This window comes from Dendronephthya gigantea, unplaced genomic scaffold (genome assembly GCF_004324835.1).
Source record: "Dendronephthya gigantea isolate DGI-Jeju-01 unplaced genomic scaffold, DenGig_1.0 000003F, whole genome shotgun sequence".
In the NCBI taxonomy this organism is placed as follows: domain Eukaryota; kingdom Metazoa; phylum Cnidaria; class Anthozoa; order Malacalcyonacea; family Nephtheidae; genus Dendronephthya; species Dendronephthya gigantea.
Window position 1 is genome coordinate 2,247,044 of NW_021163013.1, and position 21,833 is coordinate 2,268,876.

The window sequence follows — 21,833 nt, forward strand, 5'->3', positions numbered from 1 at the left end:
ACGAAAGATAAAACATTGGAGGCAAAAGTTGACTAAAATCCTTGCAGCTGCAATACATGAAGTTGAATTAACGAATGAAATAGAAATTAATAATGCATTTACCGTAAGCACGACTTGGTTGGTTGACAAGGCTTTAATTTATGCTTCTGGAATACAAATTATTAAAGCTATTTATTTCTTGCAGGAAACTAATATATCTATATTATTGCCTGAACTGGAAGCAAAGTTGGTCCAGTCCTTGGAAGGTGTTTTTTATTCGCCTTGTTACCCACGTAGCCCCAAAAATGATTGTACAGTTTCATATCGCGGTTTCTGGGCTACCAGAGGCCCAGAAGAATTGGATTGACATCTTGCTATCGCAGCGAGTGGAATCTTGTAGATATGGATATTTGTGAGACACCTTTTAAATCAAATCTTTGGAAAAAGTAAAATTTCCAACTAACCGTAACTTCTTAAGCAGCAAACGAAGATAGCATAGCGTGAATTCGACCGGTATAAACGAGCCCTCAAGGGTCAAAATTCACACATGATTTTTATGGATTTTATGGGCGAAAATAAATATTTGTTCACATGTTTTGAAAAATCAACCAAGATTGCGGGAATTGCAAACCACCTATACTGAACGAAAGGCCAGAACGACGAATTTCGACCGGTTCTGTTGTAATACTCCGTTTAAGATAAATTGAAATGAGAAGGGAAGCTAGAAGACGTGAGAGAAAGGGGAAGTGAGATATACTGAACCGAGCGTAAAAGTTAAACTTTTAAATTTTGTTTGATTATTTGAAACATCAGTGATTATGACTAATTCAGGAAACGTATTGCATGATATCCATGCATGCATGCGTTTTCGATCATAGTTCCAAGTTCGTTCGGTACCGTTTAAACGGGACCCAAGTTGCCAGAAGTGAAGCGATTGAGCGAACACCATGGTTCATTCTGTTTATTTGCATGCCAGAGAGTTAATTACTATGCCATTAGCTTGGCAATACTTGAGAGCTCACCCTCACAAGGACGGGAAAAAAATTGAGATTTGATTGCTCACGGGTGATGACGTCCTTAGGGTGGATGGAATTTATTTTATTCTTGCAGGAGGCATCAGCAAAAATACATAATTAATGATTGATCATATGTGCAATTTATACTCAGAGTTGCCAGATTGCTGAGTAAATTATTATTATTATTACCATGCATGATCGTTGTTTTCTTTGTTTGAAACAAAGAAATCAAAGGCCCGACTGTAACAATGTTTGGCTTCTTTTTTCAGCAATCTGTAGTGTATTTTTCAGTCTGTAGTGGCTATTTATAGTTTCGTTAATCTAGTTTTATAGAGAAAAATGGATATATTTGTATCTCTTTCTGCCACTGCAGCTTCCTCATGCACCTACAGGTTCTTGTAAGCTTGATTTCACTGTGTTAAGGGAAATTGTCTTGACAATACCAAATATCCGCTACATTTTAACAAGCCATTAAAACGTTTTATGACTCTTAATCGTTTAATTGTCAATGCATTTTACAGTATGCATATCTTACAGAATGCTTTTTATCAGTAGAAATGCATCTCATTAATTATATTCTTTGGAATTCAGTTTAAAGGATTCGAGGTGTAATTCAGAGCATAAATAAGCTTGTTGCGTGTTTTACTGAGATGGTCTTCCCAAATTAAACGATACATGCTCTTCGGATCCCTGTTTTTACAAGTTACAGACACAGTGGATTGCATCAAGGGTAAGTAGCGTTTACACGCTTTCGAAGCGCAGTTAAGTTATCAATACAAATAGAATCAATTGGTAATAATTTCCAATGTCCACAAACAGTTCTAGTCCCCAAAGTATTGTAAGGTTCCTAATCTTATAAGCCAAAACGCTGTTTAATTGGATTAATCATAATTCTGGTCAGATTTATAAAAGATCTTTCAAACCGATCAAAGGCACTTAATAAATAAAAGCTAAGAAAATCTTAATTGCAATTCAGGTTCGCTTGACGTTATTACCACAGACAAACAAGGTCAATAATGTTGGATATATAACCAGCCTTTCATGCTTTTGAATGTTTTCGAATGAATAGTAGAGGTCCTGGTATTTGTTTCTATATCCATCATTTCATGAGTGAATATATATACGAGTAACGCGAGTATGATTTCATTTATTATCTTAGGTCGGATGCTCTTAAAGTTAGTGTAATGTAGACTTGAATAAATTGTAACATGAAGCTTTTTGTAAATGACCAAGGAAAAGTAAAATATATCGATCTCCTCCACTCTAATAACATATAGTTGCCAATGCTCATATAAAAAATGATCTTGGGTGCTTGATAGAAATATAAACGTAATCGACAACACTTCTTAGCATAAATGAATTTCGGACACGCAGCCGACCCACGCAACCCAGCACCCAATGCTATAACTCATTAAAGAAGTTAAGATACCCCGTTCCCGATGTATGGGTACGGGTAGCCTTATTTTGTTCACTGAATTTCCATCAGTGTTTCTCAATTTTTTCGAAGATTACCTCAACATATCATTTCGAGTAGACTTTAGCCTCTTGAGGCAGGCAAGATTTGTATCATGAAACGTGCAAACAACAAGAAATTCCAAGGAACAAACTGATATGGCTACCGTACCCATATACCGAAATCGGGGTATCTTGACCTCTTTATTAGTCTTGGTCCGGCCCTAGCAGACAAACTAATATGTCATGCACTAACCATCTAGTGGGATTCAATATTGATAAAATTCCATATTTCGTGGATTCTAGTCTTTGACAATGAACTATGATGACACTTGCAATGAAAACCGGCTGTAAAACCCTATGTATCGAACTAATACATAATTTATAACTGACAAATAATCATGCTCGACGTCTCGTCTAATTTTGGCAAAACTTTCGTATATCACTCGTACAAAAAATTCGTACGCTGTCGCACCATAGTAATGATAGTATTATTACCTACACTAATTACAATTTGCAAAGTTGATTTACAAAAATTGTCAAACACTCATTAGCCAAGCTGGACGTTTCGTTATAATAGTGACATAATGTCGAACTTATCCTGATTTTCCAAGGTTCTTTGAATATCACTGAATAAAAGCCCCGACGTAGGCGTACCTCGCCTTTCACGATTACTTATACCCATTCGTATCACCGTAGGCAATAATCATGGGGGAAACTACCTGCTATTGTTCAATTGCAGTTTGTATTGAACAAAAGAATCCAGAAATTGAACAGTTATTACAGGATTATCTCAAAGAGATAAGACTTCCTTTCAACATACTGGAATTTGGTAACTCTGGAAATTTCACAACTGAACCGAATGAAGCTTTAAAAATCAGGTCATTGGAAGAAAATTCGGCGCAATCGCATGCGATTTGTTTTTTCCTAAAAGAGGATACAGACCTGGAGTTCACGCTTAAAAGTCATCTCGAGGGATTACCATGGGAACTTGATCACGTGATTGAAAGTTCCCGGATTGAACGACCGCGGACAATCGCAAGACAAGAGTTTTACAGATGTTCGTATGATATGCCATTGATATCAGTCGGTAGCGTACATTACGGAAACGAACATGTTCGATTTCATATCAATGTGAAAAATTTCCACGCGATGAAAGTATTCTACGAAAGTATTACAGACAGGAAAGCAAAGGATTGTGGGCCGGATTTTTGCTTCCTCACGACATACTCGGAAGACGGTCTGGATGTTCAAATCGGTTTGAAGAAAAATTCAACTGTGTTGCCCTTACGGAGTAGTTTGTTTCGACTGAAATTTAAAGTCCAAAGCGCATCTCCGCTGTTTGAGTTTTTGGCATCGGCCCAACATTTATCAAACCAATCAAATTACATTCTTCAAGACCCAGATGGCAATGACGTCATCATTGAAAGGTCTGATTCCAAAGTTAGCAACTTTCATTGCGAGTTGCCTAATGAAGTTGATGAAAACAACAATTTTGAATCAAAGATTTTGGAAGAGAGTTCGAATTCGAATTCTAGGCTAAGAAAACATATGTGGAGTAAAAATGAGTACTCTGAACATGGTCTGTTTCCTGAAGAAGCCATGTCTAGTGTTGATGGTTCCCTAAGCAAGAGTGAGGACAGTGAGTCTGAATGCATGGTCATCGTGAATCACGCATACGAAGAACATATAACTTTTGTATGAAGGCGAAAAGTAGTCCGCACGAGCATGTTCTCATGATGACGTTATGTGCAAAGACAGGTTATTACATAACAGGAGTTGTTGTTATGGTTTATAAACAATACATTGGAAAATGCAAGCTTTCTGTGCGAAAATAAAAGAATTAGTAAAAATAGGTAAAATGATAACTGAGTTTTGTCGATGTTTTGGCTTCTTTTGACATCCACTTTGGCATTTCTTTCCAGTCTAACAAGCTTGTCGCTAAAATTCAACATCTACTAGAATATAAGTTAGAGAATAGCTACCTTCACTCGGCCAATCAGCTTCCAGCATTTCCATGCTCTATAACTGATAAGGGTTGAAAATCATAAAAATTATGAGTGACTTTTTTGAATTTATTAACAACTTTATATTGAGTTACTAATGACGGTTAGAGCATGATCACTTCTGCTCTATGGGATATAGAGTCCCACAAATTAAATAAAATTATGATCTAATTCTCGGGACTCCATACCCATAGAGCACACGTGATCATGCTCTTAACGCGTACTATAACATACTGGTGGTTTATAATAATAAGGAACATGATAACCAATAAATATTTGTTTAAACTTGTTCATAAATTCATTGCTTTATTGAACTTGGAAAAATTTCACTTTTTTACCTCTCTAGATCTTACACTATATTCTTATAGATTCAGAGATTATTGCTATCTGGTTTTATTATTGCAAACGGTCACTTAGATAATGCCATAATGCATGGTTGGGATAATAGATAAATTAGGAACTGAAGTAGTTGACGTAATGTCAATAATGAGTATGACATTTGCGAGACATCTTTGACCGGTACTGTACTACAAGTCTAAAAGTGCAGCGGAAGATCGTTGAGTTTGGTAACTATTCATATATTCATGCATGTTAGCAGACCGTAAAGACAATCAATCTCAAAAAAACTAATAATACTGAACGTGAATATATCCCCTCCCACGTAACGATCTTCCGCGGCCCCTGCTGTCGAACATGAAATAAATATAACTTCATATTCGTGCACCTGCATGCTGCATGGGCAGCCGACAGACAATACTATTAATTATTAAAGATGTATGTGCAACACAGTTTGAACATAATTTTTTTCTGAATGGGGCAAAATACACATCAAACAACGACGTTGCGTGGTATTATTTTACGACAAATTCTTTGTCAGTCAATATTATGATATTCGAAACCTTTATCATAATTAATAAAATTACGGTTATGAGTCTTGACGTGACTTAGTTATGATTTTGAGCGCCCCAAACTGACACATCAAGTCATGCATGTCATATTTACAGCTTGAGTAAACTGACTGTTTTAATGCTGCGTTGCGCTCGTGCAAACAATATCAATCTATGCAATGTATTTGTAATATATATTTATATTTTTCCAATTAATTCTCCCAGTTTAGGCCATGTTACACGATGCAATTTTTCTTGCAACTTGCAATGCAATTCTTCTTTTGAGAGATGTAAATTTGGCAACTACCGAACTTTTGTCTTTATTACGCTCCATGGCGATTGTTGCACCACTTGCACTTACATTTTAAAGACTCTTCACTAATTTACATCTCTTTAAAGTAGACCATGGCCTTTAATTTCAAATGAATCATCCAACATGGCAACAGAGAAGCGCGCATTGTATTTACGGTAATTCAATCCTGATATTTTTTCTTTCCTTTTCAGTTGATTTCAACTTTCTACATGCATGCATTTATCGCGTCAATCTTTATATGAAGACACAGCATGTAAAGATAACTAGAACCTGCTTGGATTACTTAACTGTGAAAAGCACTCCCATGCATGGCTGTTATTCACAGGCTATTCGTTTTTCTAAGATTAATTGGTGGTAACTTAACACTCCGCCGATTATTTCCCGCGCGGGATTTTTTCCTTTCTGTATAAATACTACTTTCACTGTTTTGTTTTACGAGCTGTTTATCCCGTCGTAAAGAAACCTTTTTGGTCTTTTTAAAATCGTTTTTTAGCGCTTCTTGTGTTTGTTGAATCATTCTTACTTTTTTCTTTTTCATTGATTCCAAAAACGTCAAGTTTCTTCCCAAAGATGCGTCGAGCCCGCGGTTTTTGCTAGCGGCGTACAAAGCCGCATAGCGAGTCGTCGGTCGCAAGCTTGTGGCCATTAGGGTAATATCTCGTTTATTCGCTTCCTGTAAGAGTCTGTCTGCTTTTTGCTTCGGCGTTTCATTCAAAATCGTGATATCACAATCCACGTCGGGAGAAGGGGTAGTTTCTGGTCGCGAAGAACACCTCTGACTCCGCAGGGAACTTGTAAGGTCACGGTCAAATTGAAGCGAATTAAAGCCTTGCAATCCATCTGAAGGTTTCAAAACAGCCTTCTGTATCTTTGAATCTATATATCAAGATTGTTCATTAGCGTTGCTGCTCTTCCTGTCTACTTAACTCCATTAAATTTCCGTGTACCATTCTTCAGCAATACCATGACAGTCACGAACAGTTACCTTCCTTTTAAACGTCACTGGAAAACATCGCTTATACTCTGCTGAAGTTTAATACGTTTTGAAACAATTGCAACTGTTCCTTGTTTTGACTTAGCATGAACACGTTGTTTATGGATCGACCGACCGCGACAGGTGCTATATATGTTGCTATAACTGTCATTTTGCAGGTGCATGTATTCTATATCAATATTTTCATCATAATACAACAAGAAATTTACCCAGTCTCTTGCTATAAATTTTGTGATAGCTTTTGTTTTGTTAGCACTATATAAGTCAAATATTGCAAAATATAGTATTTTAATAAATTTGTAAATCGTTGTCTACTCGAAAGGTTTGCGGTAATAGTAAGATGTTATTAGGGGATGTCTTTCAATATGCATAAATATTGATATAGTTCATTTGCTCAACGCCATGGTGAAAATTTATATATTATTAATAAAGGTCTATATTTATACAAGGTCGGAAAATTTGAATAATTGTTGTTTATGATGCCATGCGCTTCTAGATCTATTTTTCTTTGGTCAAGGCGATGCAGTCTTGAAAAATCAATTGCATTTTATTTTCTAATTTATCGCAGTAATTATATAACTTTTGTGATCGGAGGACTCGTACCAAAATTTCATTGGTTTTGTCTTTTGAAGCAATGTCATTAACAATTCATTTCACCGGCTGTAATTGCATATGCACACTATTCTTAGACTCTTAGCTAAGTTAAGCCTATATTACTATTTGGGGGGAAAAGGTGGAAAAACATGGATTTTGATTTTCTTATACATGCTTCTATCAAACCTATCAAACCTATCAGATAGAAACATCTATCTGAACCTCATGCAGTGTATCGTGTATTTTTAGTTTAATTTTGAACAGTGTGATTACAAAATTACAAAACTCAATAATTACAGCCGAGGTATACTCGTGATTAATAAGTTATACTCGTGATTTCTCGACTACATGCACCTCGTTCTTTTACCACTATTATCATGTAACCGCATATGCAGTTATTTATCCCGGTTATGCGGTTTATATCAACCACAAAATAAATTTGCGGTTTAATTATTTGCGATCGACTTAAATTGCATTTTGCGCTCTTCCTTTTTATTTATGCAGATTTGTTAACATAACAAACGTATTATACAATGCAGCATATTTTCAGTGTCGTGCATTATAATTATCATTTCATTTGCATGTAAACAAAATATTTTATCTAAGGAAAGAGGGAGAAATTTTGAATCCGTTATCCGTGAATCCGTAAAGAACTTACCAACGGCTGCATGTCACTTCTGGATGTGAAGGTGTATGCGGAAGGGGGGGGGGAGGAGGGTGGTAGATATGATCATTCGTTCATACTAAGCGCAAATAAAATGAGAAGATTACTAACAGCTTACTGAAAAAAAAGGTATATAATGTTCTAGAAAGAAAGCCCCGTTTACACCTCTGCACTGTGTTTATTCGCACGTCGACTCGCCTACTATTTATGTAAATGTAAATTTCTTCTTTTCACAGTCAACGAACAGCAAAATATTAGCCTAGCGGGACAAATCGTCAGGCTGGCTACGCTACTATCTGAGCGGGAAAACAGTACTTCAAGAATCATTTAAACTAATAATAACCACACAATATCGCCATTACCCAGAAAACAAAAACTCAGAAATTGTAATATTCAAATTCGAATACTTTTAATTTAATTCCTACGGAAATGAATTTGAACAAAGTTTTAGACGTTTTTTTCAAAATAGCATCACGTGTGAATACGAATCACGTGCATCAACGTTGGTATTTACATGCGGTCACGTGGTCCAAAAGACCACACTTGTCCGTTTAGGAAAACTTTTAAATCTTGAACAATTTTATATTACTTCAAAGTTCGTCCACGGGACGATTCAACGTCTCCCCATAGTTCGTAGCTTTGCTTTTAACAAATAACTCTTGTTTGTCCAATATTTCCCGCTTAGTGACAGTCTTGTCCTGAAATGAGAAGTGACATTGGAACATTATGCTGGAGAACTTTCTCAACACCTATCGGTTGAAACAGAGCCTGTAAATAGACTATAATTAGCATTAAAGTATCATCTCTTTACGCACTCTCAAAGCATTCCAATTGTTGTATATAAATATGTAAATAGAAAAACTCATGAAATAGTAGCTATTTTACAAGTCTTCTGTTTCATTGCCTTAGTTTCTTATACCAGGCCAGCCTGATAACTGATGTTTAAACTTCAGTGTTGTTATCGTTCAGTTGCATTAAAGTTTATATGCAAATAAAACATACCTTATTTCCATCAGCCTCATACATTAAATGTTCTGTCTCGGCATCGAGCGGATTATAATTGACAGGAAACAACCAAGTGAGTACTTCTGCCTAAGAATGTGGAATTTAAATGACTTTATAAATTATGTGCTATTGTAGTCCACTGAGAGATAAAGAGTATCTACGGTCATTTATTTCTCTATATAATAACTTCTTTTCTGTTTGAAAATTTATTCACATATCCTGCGAAACCAACACAAGCATGTAATGTAGAAAACAAAAATGTCTTCTGCTTGGTTGACTTTTTGCGCTCGTTTCTCGGGTTCTGCTAATTGCAGAGTTCAGTAGGTTGTGCCATAATTCACTCCTACCTTATTAAGTTTTCCGTCGCCGTCCTTATCTCTTTCCTTGCGAAAGTATTCTCTTTCCTCGTCCACCCAATCCGGTTCTGTTTCACCATAATCACCTTTTAAAAACAGTAGAAACAATTTCCCCTTACAATTTTTGTGTAGCAGGGTGGTTTCAAACTAAAAACTTCTGAAGTGCTACGTATATTCTACTGTCGTTGCGACGAAAGCGCTAATAATATGCCTTCATCTGTTATCCTTGCAGCTAAAAAGCTTCAAAGAAAACGCAATCGTCTACCGGGCATTGAATATCGTAATGGACACAGAATAGCTGACAAAATAATTTAACAAACGATCACTGTAGTACTGTTAACAATCGCTTGTATGCAGCAATATGGAAGAAAACCAGCCGCAACACCCCCCTCCCCCCCGTGCGCCCTACTTTAGCTTTGTATCGTTCTGGTGAACCTGGGTACGAGTAGAGCTGTAAAACCTGAGCAAAGCCACCATGCAGTAAGAAAAGTTAACAAAAATATGAATTACCAATATATTCTTCAAGAGAAAGGTATCCATCTTTGTCCTTGTCTATCCCTTTTAATGTTTCCTCAGCAGCGATTTCATGCATTCTCCTGTATTCGCCGGGGTGTAAATATGCCGAGTATTCGTCTTTTGTTAACATATTGTCGTGGTCGGAGTCTGCGACCTGATATTTTCTTTTGTCGAATTCCCGTTTCTTCTTGTACTGTTCGTCCACATTCCTGTTGTCGTGATCTTCGTGAATATAAAAAAAAAGAGATCTCAAACATGGTTGAATTTTAATATGAGTAACTTGAAGGGTGTACAGAATGCAATTCAATGAATATGAAATATTTTAAGCGGAATGGATCAGGGGAGAATTCCTCATAATAATTTATATTGTTCAAATAGGAAATTGAAAGATTCCTAGCTTTAAAGGACAACAAAATGCTAATCCTGGCCATGAAATAACCTCTTTGTTGTTGACTCTTGAATTCCAACAACTAGATCGAAGATATTCTAATCATACGCTATATATGATCTCTTGCTGAACTTACTTATAAAAGAAAAACCTAGTTATTTAATTTGCAGCACGTTCTCCAATGATGCTGATTTGGACAAGCATACGAAAAATATTTCTCAATATCTAAATTTCTCACCCATTTTATGCCCATAATGTCTCTCTTTAAACTCGTCCCAGGATATCACTCCATCACCATCCGTGTCAATCTTATGAAAACGCTTATCCACCTCATCACGAAGATGTTTCAGTTGAATATATTCCATCCAAGCCCTTAACTCTGTCTTTGTTATGTTACCATTGCTATCCTTGTCTATTTTATCGACAATTTCACTGCAAAAAAGAATTCAATCCAATACTAAAGGCCCTGTTACACGGTGCAATTTTTGTTGCAACTTGCAATGCAATTCTACTTTTGGGAGATGTATATTTGGGAACAACTAAACTTTTGTGTTTATTACACTTCACTTTTCTTCTGCAAGAATCTTCAGTAATTTGCATCTCTTGGGAAGTAGAATTGCATTGCAACTTGCAAAAAAAATTGCACTGTATAACAGGGCCTTAAAAATAGATGAATTTACAATGCATGTAAACTCAATGTACCCAAATAGCAATAGTATGCCATGGTTATGGGTACGCGAGGCATATGAATAGGCCCTAAATCCACAACTGTTTGTGTCCACGTGAAAGAACACATTACCATACTACAGTTATTGCGTTCCAAAAATATATATAGGCGTTCCGAAAAATATTAGGTAATAGACTTTTTTCGTGAAACGTCAAGTGCGAGAAGTGACAAGGAGTTTCATGGGCTCGTTAGTTTTGCGGGCCAGTCAAACATTTTAATATCATTAAACAGTTTAACATCAGATTTCCCGCGTTTGACGTCATCATGAGAAGAATGATCAAAGGATAGATCAATAGATTTAAGTCAGAATAGATTACTACAGTTCTAACATCAGTAACTTGCATCATATATACTGGCAGAATAAATAAAATGTACATAGTAAGACACCATTATTTGGTGCCATATTAAATTATTCACACGTGCTTTATGCAAATTGTTTACCTGACTGCTTCCGTAAATTAATGCGGCAGCGATAAAATAATATATCATAATACCTAGTATAAATCTTTATGTATAATTGGCAAACTCCATCGCAACAAAACATTGGCCCCTTAGCAGCCTGTTATAAACATAATCCTATTCAACAAGACCCCAATCTTACCTTAGACGCAGTCTGCTCTCTTCTGGTGTGAGAGTTTTAAATGTATCTCTCTCGCTCTCGTCAAGAAATGCTTTGTGGTCATGTTCTACATTGTGTTTACCGTCTATGTAATGATCACTTGGTCGAATGCGTGGTATTGAGTTGACAAGCACACAGCAAAGCAGACTTAGAAAGCATTTTATTTGTAGCTCCATGATGACAAATCCTAGATACAACCACTAGTGTTCAATCAAATGAATCAATGCTAAACCTTCACGATGAACCTCGCATTTTTAAAGTATGGCTCTACGAAATATATGCCACGTTGCTGTTTTGTGTTTTGAGTTACTATAATGCGCTATTGTCTTACAGCGTCGGTAAAAACCCGCAAACGGGCATTTATGTCATAGGTGGGACCTTCGGCGGCCAATTGCCACGTACCCGAATTTGCGCTGTCGTATTACACGCATGATCATGCCACGTCGTGGGAGCTGACGCACCAAATTGAAGCAAAGTATTCAAGGATTGTCATTTTGCCCACCCATGAACTACCTTCGTCTGAACCCCCGAAGGCTAACTTTATTTGACTTATTTCCAACACCCTCAAGCTAAGTCTGAGCAGACTTCTACAGATGATTGTTAATTTTAACCAAGAATACTAAATCGCACAATTTTATTGGGAAAATATTTTTTAAGATTAGTAATCGAGGTAGAAATGTCATCGCCCAGACTCGGAAGTGACCGGAAACTAGCATGAATGAAATCAAATTTTCAAAATAGTAGGGAAAACCCCTGACACAGTTACGACATTTTATGCCTTGCTGCCTCTTTCATATAAATAGATTTTGCGCAATTTTTTTAAATTTTTATTCCGTTTTAAACACGAAGTTCATCCTCTTGATTTTGACGCGGATCTCGAGTAAATGAGTACTTAAAGTGCCTATATCACTTGTGGGATCTTTACGGATTTGAATAGAGCTTGAAAAATTAGTTTATAAGTTCTACAACCTTTTTTGATATAATTAAATAGTTTCGAAAATACGTCGGTTGGGGGGACTGGGACTCAGGAATGATTTGCAAACACGCCGTCTTTTATAACGTAAACATGAAAAGTTTCACTGGCGATATAGTTTGCGCTTTTGAAGAAAAAAATGCGGGAACGGTGCGTTGTGTATGGCTGTAGCAACTGGGCGAGTTTTTCTCAAATATTTTACGTTATTGGAAGATCGAAGTAAAATTACAATTGATTATATTATGTTTCACAAGAACTCAGTTCCTGAGTCCCAGGCCCCCGAGCACGACGGAAATTTAGGCAAATCGTCATGTTTAGATGTAAATATTTCCAAAACTATTTAACTATATCAAAAAGGGTTGTAGAACTTATAAACTAATTTTTCAAGCTCTATTCAAATCCGTAAAGATCCCACAAGTGATATAGGCACTTTAATTTTGCCTTTTATGCGAGAGATTGACAACAACAATAAGGGCTTTCATATGTGCTGAACAGAATCAAGTAGCCAATAGAAATGCTTCATTTTTATCACGTGATAGCAACTGTCCAATAGCGCACGGCCACATTGCCACGCAAAGTAAGAAATTTCAAAGCGCATAGAAAACATTCGCATTTGCGCGACGAATACATTCACTGCTTGCGCCCTGTGACACAACAATCCGTAGAAGAAATCATGGCAAACGTACGATTTTTATTGTTTTTTATTTTGTTCCCTACATGTCTAGCACACTCAGTGCCCGGGAGAGCTGAAGACGGTCACTACACAGAGGATGGCAAGCATAATGATGAATATGACCACGAAACGTTTCTCGGCCATGATGGGCAAAAAGAATTCGGCGAGCTGAATAATCAAGAGAGAATACTTAGACTCAGGTAAGCATAGACGTCGTTAGGTGCATCTATTTATTTACTTACCGGAGCTCTTCTGTTAGCTGTCTTTCGCGAGCATGTATGCACCCCGAAGTCTGAACCTTGTATAAAATATATTATGCCTAATTTAATATTCACGTGAAATGAGATAAATTAAAATAATAATTGATATGAATCTCGAGTGTTTACAATCATGAAACAATAAAGCACACATCACTTTTCATTGATCCGTATTTGAAAGTTTGAAAGAAAGAGGTATTTGTGTGTAAACACTGCTATAGCTGTTTTAATTACCACATCCTGGGCATTTCCTGATACAAATTCATATCTGCATGCACAGATCCATGGCAATCGATTCGATTCAATCTGTTGTGCACGTGTCCTTATCCTGAATGCGTGATTACTTTGCTCTTGGATTCTAATCGAAAGCAGCGATGCAAGAAACTCACAAAGCGCATTCGATATTATATTTATACATATTGTGTTTAATATGTTGGTAATTTGAAACCACTGCACTTATGGGATGACTAATTTGCATTTAATCTGGCATTGCTGATCATTCATTCTGACTTGCCACTCACCCCTTGGAAATCAGTTTTCGTCTGCAGAAACTCTTCTATTTAAACTCGTGACCAAGGTTTTGACATGCCTGGTTCAGCGCTAGGGTGCGTGATTAATAGATCATGGTCATATTCATGGGCCACGGGGAACAATGTTTTTATTAAACATTCTTATAGTAAAATTGTGAGATTGTTCAAGTTTGCATGCAATACTCGCAAAGTTTTCTCATAAGCAATTTTTGTCCAGGGGCTGGTTGTATAAAACGCTCAACTACATTTTAATTAGTTAAATCGTAGTTACTAGAAAATACATTATTCTGATTGGCCAAATCTGCAACTACCTTTTTATACAACTGACCCATGCATGGAAAATTATTTTTTTCAATGAACAATTCTAGCGACATGTAACGGGTTTATAATGAAGCCGTGTAAACGATTCATCCCCTCATTCTGATTTTGTTTGAATTGCATCGTCGTTTTCCTTTCTGTGTGTCTGAAGTTTACTTTGAAATAAATTACTGTACATCATAGCATTCCCAAAGTGTCCTCAATTGTTTATTTACTGTTTAATTGTCTACATACTCTTAAAAATTTATAGTAAATTATTGTTTTTAAGCAAACTGGTTGACAAAATCGATAAAAATGGCGATGGTAATGTATCAAAGAGTGAAATGACAGAGTGGTTGAAATACATTTCATTGAAAGAACCGCAGGAATTAATGAGAAAGTATTGGGCTGATAATTATCCCTCGATTATTGACGGTGATGGCCTTATCAGCTGGGAGGATTATCAAGCTTTAAATTTTCCTGGCAAAGATCATGGTAAGGCTCTCAGCCATTGAATTTGTCTGCAAATTTAAAACTTCTGAGGTTGCTTTTTAAAGGCCCTAATGTAACATGACGTATCACTAACCTTGTCCGTCATCTTTGGGGTGGCAAGTGCAAAGAATTTCACGTGAACCGGGACAATAACTGATCATATAGCTAACTTGGTCGCTATCTTAAACGAAGCCAATTTAATGGTTCACTCATTTTGCAGAAAAACTGAATTACATGCCGATTACATTGATATCATATATAGGATGCAGAACAAACATAGACTAAATTTTTACACTAAAAAGTCTAAAAATGAGCACTAAAGGTTTCTACATCGAGATCAGAAATGTCATGTATACATATCACCCAGACCCAGTGTATCAAAGAATGAAAATATGAAATGACAGAATTAAAATATTCTTCAAATTGTCTCCAAACACGGCCGTCAGCCATGAGTTGCATAAGCATAGGCATATCCCAGATGGAAAGTGGGTAATAAAGATAACGAAAGTCCGTAAACAGATTTTGTGAACACTCACCACCTTTTTTTAAAAAACAAAAATAATTTATATCGCTGCATCTTTGACTGTAGATGAGACAATAATAGCTAGGATCAATAAATACCACAAACGGTTCGAAGCAGCTGATGAAAATAAAGACAGCAAACTGAGTTTGGATGAATTCGTGGCATATCAATACATGGATCTCTTTCCTCGTATGTATGACGTATTCGTAGATGAAGCAATGGAGACGATGGACTTGAATAAAGACGGCGTGATAACTTTCGAGGAATTCAAAAAAGGTTTGTGGCGTGGATTTCATTTAATGGCTTTAAGCGAATAGCCCAGAACGTGCCCGTGCGAAATCCACAATATACTGGACTGTAGATAAAAGCTTAGTTTGTGAGTGTATACTCATATATTCCTCTTATGACTGATTTCTCAGTTTTGTACGTGGTTGTTCCTATGATATGTCAACATGAACAAATAAATATACCATCCCCAATTGATCGGTTTAGCTACCGCCCTGACAATATATCACATTATGTTGTGTCTGCTACCTCAACCCAAAGCGTTGATTCTTTGTGGTCTACGCGCTGAGTTTATAAATTTTAATATTGCTGCATGGTCATTTTCTTGGGCCATACTGTTATGGAGATTACCCAAAAGATTGTCGAACTTTTTTTCTGTTAATTTCTTCCAGGCGAAAAAAGATCCCGTGAGGATACAAAAAGGGAGTTTGGTATCAGGGATTTAAATAAAAATGATGTACTGGACAAGGTGAGTCTTTTGACTTTTACCTACTACTATATTGATCTACGACTACACAGTGAAAAATCGATCAGGTCGTCGCGTCAGGAGTGAAGAATGTTGTGCTGAACCCCATGAATAACAACAGTATATATTATACTTTTACTTTAAAGATCTGTTCACACGGTCCAATTTTGTCGGATCTAATTCATTTTGGACAAGATAGCCCCGTTTACACTACACTCTATTTATCGACACGACACGACTAAAATTGGTACCCGTACCCAATTCTATTAGTATTAAGGTTATCAAAGCAAAGGTCGAGCACAGATAAAATGGGCACAGGTACCCATTTTAGCCGTGCCGTGCCAATAAATCGAGTGCAGTGTAAACGGGGCTATAGTCTGTTGAATTGCAATGCACGTGGGCAGCAAATCACCTTAAACCAACGCAGTACTGCTTTGTCAATAACCTGACTTTATTTCATACGCCATGCATGCAGAAGTGAATTGGATCCAATAAAATTGGATTGTTTCAACAGACCATAACATATCATAAAATTTTTGTATCATAATGTTGTGTACCATAATTCCGATATGTTTTATTTATTATGATCATTTTTACTATGATCATTTTATAAAACCTATTTTCTTCAGGATGAAGTGAAGGAATGGTATTTTCCGACGAAATACGATCGCCATGAAAACGAAGCATTGCATCTCATTGCCAAGGCTGATAGTGATAAGGTGTGTATTGTAAGTGTTATAACTAAAGCGGGGTTTAAATGAAGATTTTCTGGGGCCTGTTGTATGAAAGCAGAATAGCGCTATCCACCGCATTAGTGTTTTTTCAATCGCTCTAAAATCGCCCATTGTTGACTGAAATTTAATTAAACCTTACAGTATTCCTAAATTGAGGAACCTCTTTAATAATAATTGGTTCCTAAGCTGAAATCTAATTGCTTTTCAAGCATTTTTAGAAAGGTTGAAAAAATCACTATGACCCGATGGATATATAGCGCTAACCAGCATTCGTGCAACCAGCAACTAAAAAATGAACAAGTGTAGTGAAAGCAGACTCTTCAGAATTTAGCATGGTACATGAGATTCGGGTCAATAAATTCTGTGCATGTACAGGTCGTACAGCAACACATGCATATATACATCGTAAATCTGTTACACATGCAGAGTGCATCTATATAAAAGATGTCCGGAAACGTGAAATTCCCACTGATAGATTTCCACGATCGCATTTTTTCTACAGAGGTGTACGGACGTGCATCTATGTCGTTACATCGGCCTTATAGTTTTTACACCGGTAAAAACGCACTATATTCACGAACAGAACTCAATTGCAACCTCGTTCTGCTATTCATTTGTTGGATTAAGAAGGCTCATATATATGACCAACTACTTACGATGTATGTAACAAGATGGAAATCTTGTTATCCGGTCGTAAAAAAAAATGGAAATCCGGTGGTAGAAAAAAATGAAGAACATTCCTTTTTGTTGCCTAAATCAAAAGTTGGTCTAGTATGCAAAAGTCCAATATACCTTTTGCAGATACGCGCAAAATAGAATAAGAGTTATTCTTTTGTGGCAAAATAAAAAATCTCGCATTATAATTGTCGCCAAATATAAATATCAAAGTCGATTGACTTTAAAAAAATCTTGTACTTCTTTCTTAAATCTTAAATAGGACGATGCACTCAGCAAGGACGAGATATTACACAACTACGACGTTTTCGTTGGCAGTAGAGCCACTCACTGGGGCGAAACTTTGAAGAGAAATGTTGATGAATTGTGATACCGACTTTGAAATTCATGGAGATAGCAAACCTATAATAGCTCACGTGCTTACGCGATATTTCTAACTTGCTGCTTCGAAAGTCGTCGACTTAGGAATAGGTTAAGAGCCAGTGAATACATTTCTACTATCTATCATTTCTCATTCCCTTTGTCTTAATTATAGCCTTTTTTTAAAGGTTTGTCTACACTACACTCAATTTATTGCCATGCACGGATGAAATTTGGTTTGGGTGCCAATGGACGACCCGTGCTTTAGACGAATTTCTTACCCCGGTGATAAAAAGGAGATTTTCCGAAAGAGCAAAAAAATTCCTGGCAGTTGACGCGAAGTTGACACATTTTGTATACTTTGGTATTACGGCTGAAAGTGTCTAACTAACTAATTCACAGAATTTCGTGGCCAAACTTCGCGTTTACACTAATTTAAGTACGCTTAGTAAGAAATTTTACCTCCTACTTGTTACTCCTATAGAAAAATTAGTCTAAAGAGCAAGGCGCGATCGTCCATTGTATACCATGCCAATAAATTGAGTGTAATGTAAATCAGTAGAGACTATGGAGTTTTTGATCAAGCAGAGCTCCATGTCAAACAAAAGCTCGAAAGGCTTGTTACCGAGAAAAGAAAATAAACAAAGGGGTTAGGATCTTCAATTCTGTTAATAGAGGTTTAGGTCAGAGGCCCGTCTGATGCTGTGTCTTACGCCTGTATTCTAAAAGCTCACTCACACTCAAACTCATTGAGTGGGAGATCTTAATCTTCTCATAACGTTCCAATGGCGGTATTTCCAGCCGAATAGGGGCTTGATTTTCAGTGATTTACCTTATATCTTTCCATCTATTCAGAAAAAACTTTCTCATTGATCAGCATTAACGAAATTTATATGTCACACTCGATGAGTATGAGTGTGAGTGAGCTTTTTGAATACAGGCGTTAATCAGTAATTGTCAGTTATCTCTTTGTCTTACCATTTTACACGGTGAAATTTTTCTTGCAACTTGCAATGCAATTCTACTTTTGAGAAATGTAAATTAGTGAAAAGTATTCAAAATGCAAGTGTAAGAAACGCCATGGAGTACATGTAATGAAGACAAGAGTTTGGTAGTTGCCAAATTTACATCTCTCAAAAGAAGAATTGGATAGCAAGTTGCAGGAAAAGTTGCACCGTGTAACAGGGCCTCTGACGTTGCGCTTTGCGATATAATCTCAAAGTAAAAATCGCAGTTACAATAAAAATCATCATGGCAAAATAAAAACAAATATAATTGGTCATGCATACATCCTATCGAGGCAAAAATAATGTCGAAAGGGCAACATATTAAGTTGCTTTGAAAATACAAATAACTTTTCTAGGAAAACCATGTTTGTTTTTATTTACTGCGAACATATATAATCGTTTTTGTTGTTTTGCTTGCGTTTATTTCGCTTGGCTGCTTGCACTTGCTTCTTGCTTTTAAACGCTTGAAATACATCAGAGAGATAAAAACCCATCGGGCTATCTTGTTGTGTTTTTTTGATATTATACAAACAACAATATCTTTTTTTAGTACTTCTGATTTTGAACGATGTTTCGTAAGCTTATCAAGTGACTCGTTTCCAAACCAACAGCATGACATTCAAAGCTCTCTCCCAAGACGTCTATCACGTGTTTTAAACCGATATATTATACAAATACCAATTCGTCATTCGCAACTTCGGATTTCGAGCGATGTTTCGAGAGCTTATCAGGTGACTCGTTTCCAATCTCTTCAAGCAATATCACATTCCCCTCTGGATCCTTTGTACGCCATACACGTAAGTTAATTTGCACAAGTGAAGAAACCAAATTACACCGCGCAACATCAAGTTTTCGAAACTTCAAACGCAGCACCGCTGACCTAGTTAGATGAAGATGCGCATATAGTTCCTTTTTCAACGAGATTTGGACGTCTAGGCCTGGGTACGAATGAACATTGAAAATGCAAAATCCTGTTCTTACGAAATTACATTGTTGTGATATGAGCCGTTCGTAATATTCTCTCATTTTCTCAAAATCTTTGACGAATATATTAAATCTTAGAATCTTGTTACCAAAATGTATTGGGGAAATCGCCCAGAGAGGCAAATGCTTGGAGAATTCATAGAAATCCATACAGCCAATCACCGTAGAGTCATCAACATTGTTTAACAGTTTAATGCTATGGCGTAATTGCCAGATATCTGCCTCATTCTGAATGGTACCCAGTACCTCTTCATATAGCGCTTCGTCTATGAACAAGACCACACTAAGGGCCTGGATACTAGTCTCCTCACTGTTTTCAATTTCGCTCGTGTTTAAACGATCATGTTTTACAGCCAGGGGGGAGATTTCATCGTTACGAAATCTGATGAACTTCCAACCAGGATCTACATGACTCAAAATTTTCGCCAGGTGTTTTCGCGTTGATGGAATCTCTGCTCTCGGTAGAAATATGTCGGCTTTGCATAAATATAACGCTGCTTCCTTTGTCGTTCTCGTCCGGATCCTATTTAGGATTGGCGAGTTCTTGATTCTTTCTCTTCTGAAGCTCATCGAAAATGATGGGTTTTCAGACTCCTTGAGTACGGTAATATTGTAGGTCTGTTGTCTTCTCCACTAAAAACACAGGACAGCGCATTTACATCTTCAGATATAGGCTTGTTTATCTGTATGGCAACAATAGCTCTTATAGTTATCACTTGCACGGGGAGATGCACGGCCGAACTTAGATGCGATAATTGGGAGGTTTCCAATGAACATTAAATTAAGTCGGGTATATCAATATACACCCCACCATAATATACATCACGCCATAGTTAGGCTTTGGGGGGTATTCAAAATAACCTTTAAAGAATTTAATTCGCGGGAGAAAAATGCTTTGTCGGTGAACTCAACTGCATATTTGAATGATAATTTGTATATTAGGCTGATAAAAGCATATGAGATGATAAACTTCATTAATCTTCATTATGATGTCATTATCAATTGTTTGAATTGCATTCGACGCAACCACAATGCGACGTATAACCAAGGCCATAGGGCAGGAGCTTGGAAGATAAAAAAAGACTAGTGACAACTGACCTAATTGAACGATAACAAGCTTATGGCACTCGCTCTCTTGAATGATGAAGATAATAAACCCTAACAAAATACAGACTGTGCTTCACAAATTGATCATAAGCTCGAGACTTATATGGGATAATTGTAGATGAAGCAAAATTCTGGAAACCGCTGATAATTGTAGATAAAGCAAAATTTTGGAAACCGCTCTGGTAAAGTAAAGACCAGGTAATCTAATAATCTAATTTTCTCTGAGTAAGCACTAATGAGCGTTAACCTAATACTCGCTATCTATAAGTAAACTGATGGCTAGTAGCATAGCCAATTAGCATTTACAGCAATACTCGACTACGAATAACGTTTTTGCTAAAACTCGTTAGCTACAGCTCTGGTCGCCCATGCATCCAAATCTCATGATACCTCCTCGCAAAATATTACGGAAAGGTTCGCCTTTTGGGATGTAGGGCCACTGAAACCACGACAATATATGCATATTCAGTTTCAACGACATTAAATGTTTTGGTCACATTTTGTTTTCATTTATATACGACCGTCTCTTCACAACAATTCGCAATTCCAAAAAGAATCCGAAAATGATCCGCCAATTCTGCCACCAATTATAGTTGAGAGTTAACTAACGGTTGTTCAAAAACCGGTTAACTTAACCTAGAGTTAACGCAAATTTTTACATCATTTTTTTTCATCGCTTGTTAATAAAAGTTGAATATTTTTTCCATGAGTATTCTCTGGTTCAATAGAAATCATATTTTGTAAAGTTTTGAAACAAACGACGGTGCAGAAGCACGTAAACTAAAACAGTGGATTGGATTTAAACCCGGTTAGCGCTAACCTAGCTTTGAAGCATTTTATCAAGTTAATTTTGCGATGTGATGTTACACCAATGCAGAAATATAGTGATATTTGGATATTAAACAGGTTTTAATATAACTTGAGAGAGAGCAAGTTACTAAAATTTTACAAAAA

General features: G+C 36.6%; 4 protein-coding genes across 4 annotated transcripts; 2 read left to right on the forward strand and 2 right to left on the reverse strand.

The window, feature by feature from the left end:
• Window positions 1–2,763: 2,763 nt before the first annotated feature.
• On the forward strand, window positions 2,764–4,163 carry LOC114541785 (protein FAM124A-like). Its single transcript, XM_028561597.1, has one exon. It carries the CDS (start codon window positions 3,156–3,158, stop codon window positions 4,149–4,151), a length of 996 nt encoding a protein of 331 aa, XP_028417398.1. The 5' UTR covers window positions 2,764–3,155; the 3' UTR covers window positions 4,152–4,163.
• A 4,148-nt stretch (window positions 4,164–8,311) lies between these two features.
• LOC114539702 (calumenin-A-like) lies at window positions 8,312–11,830 on the reverse strand. The gene is made up of 6 exons (XM_028560319.1): window positions 11,499–11,830; window positions 10,409–10,602; window positions 9,777–10,004; window positions 9,258–9,352; window positions 8,908–8,997; window positions 8,312–8,603 (listed from the first exon to the last, which is right to left on the reverse strand). Exons 1-6 carry the CDS (start codon window positions 11,690–11,692, stop codon window positions 8,496–8,498), a joined length of 909 nt encoding a protein of 302 aa, XP_028416120.1. The 5' UTR covers window positions 11,693–11,830; the 3' UTR covers window positions 8,312–8,495.
• A 1,332-nt stretch (window positions 11,831–13,162) lies between these two features.
• On the forward strand, window positions 13,163–17,791 carry LOC114539711 (reticulocalbin-1-like). The gene is made up of 6 exons (XM_028560328.1): window positions 13,163–13,362; window positions 14,536–14,741; window positions 15,328–15,537; window positions 15,939–16,015; window positions 16,642–16,731; window positions 17,684–17,791. Exons 1-6 carry the CDS (start codon window positions 13,163–13,165, stop codon window positions 17,789–17,791), a joined length of 891 nt encoding a protein of 296 aa, XP_028416129.1.
• A 1,663-nt stretch (window positions 17,792–19,454) lies between these two features.
• Window positions 19,455–20,342, reverse strand: LOC114539722 (protein FAM124A-like). Its single transcript, XM_028560335.1, has one exon. It carries the CDS (start codon window positions 20,340–20,342, stop codon window positions 19,455–19,457), a length of 888 nt encoding a protein of 295 aa, XP_028416136.1.
• Window positions 20,343–21,833: the final 1,491 nt, after the last annotated feature.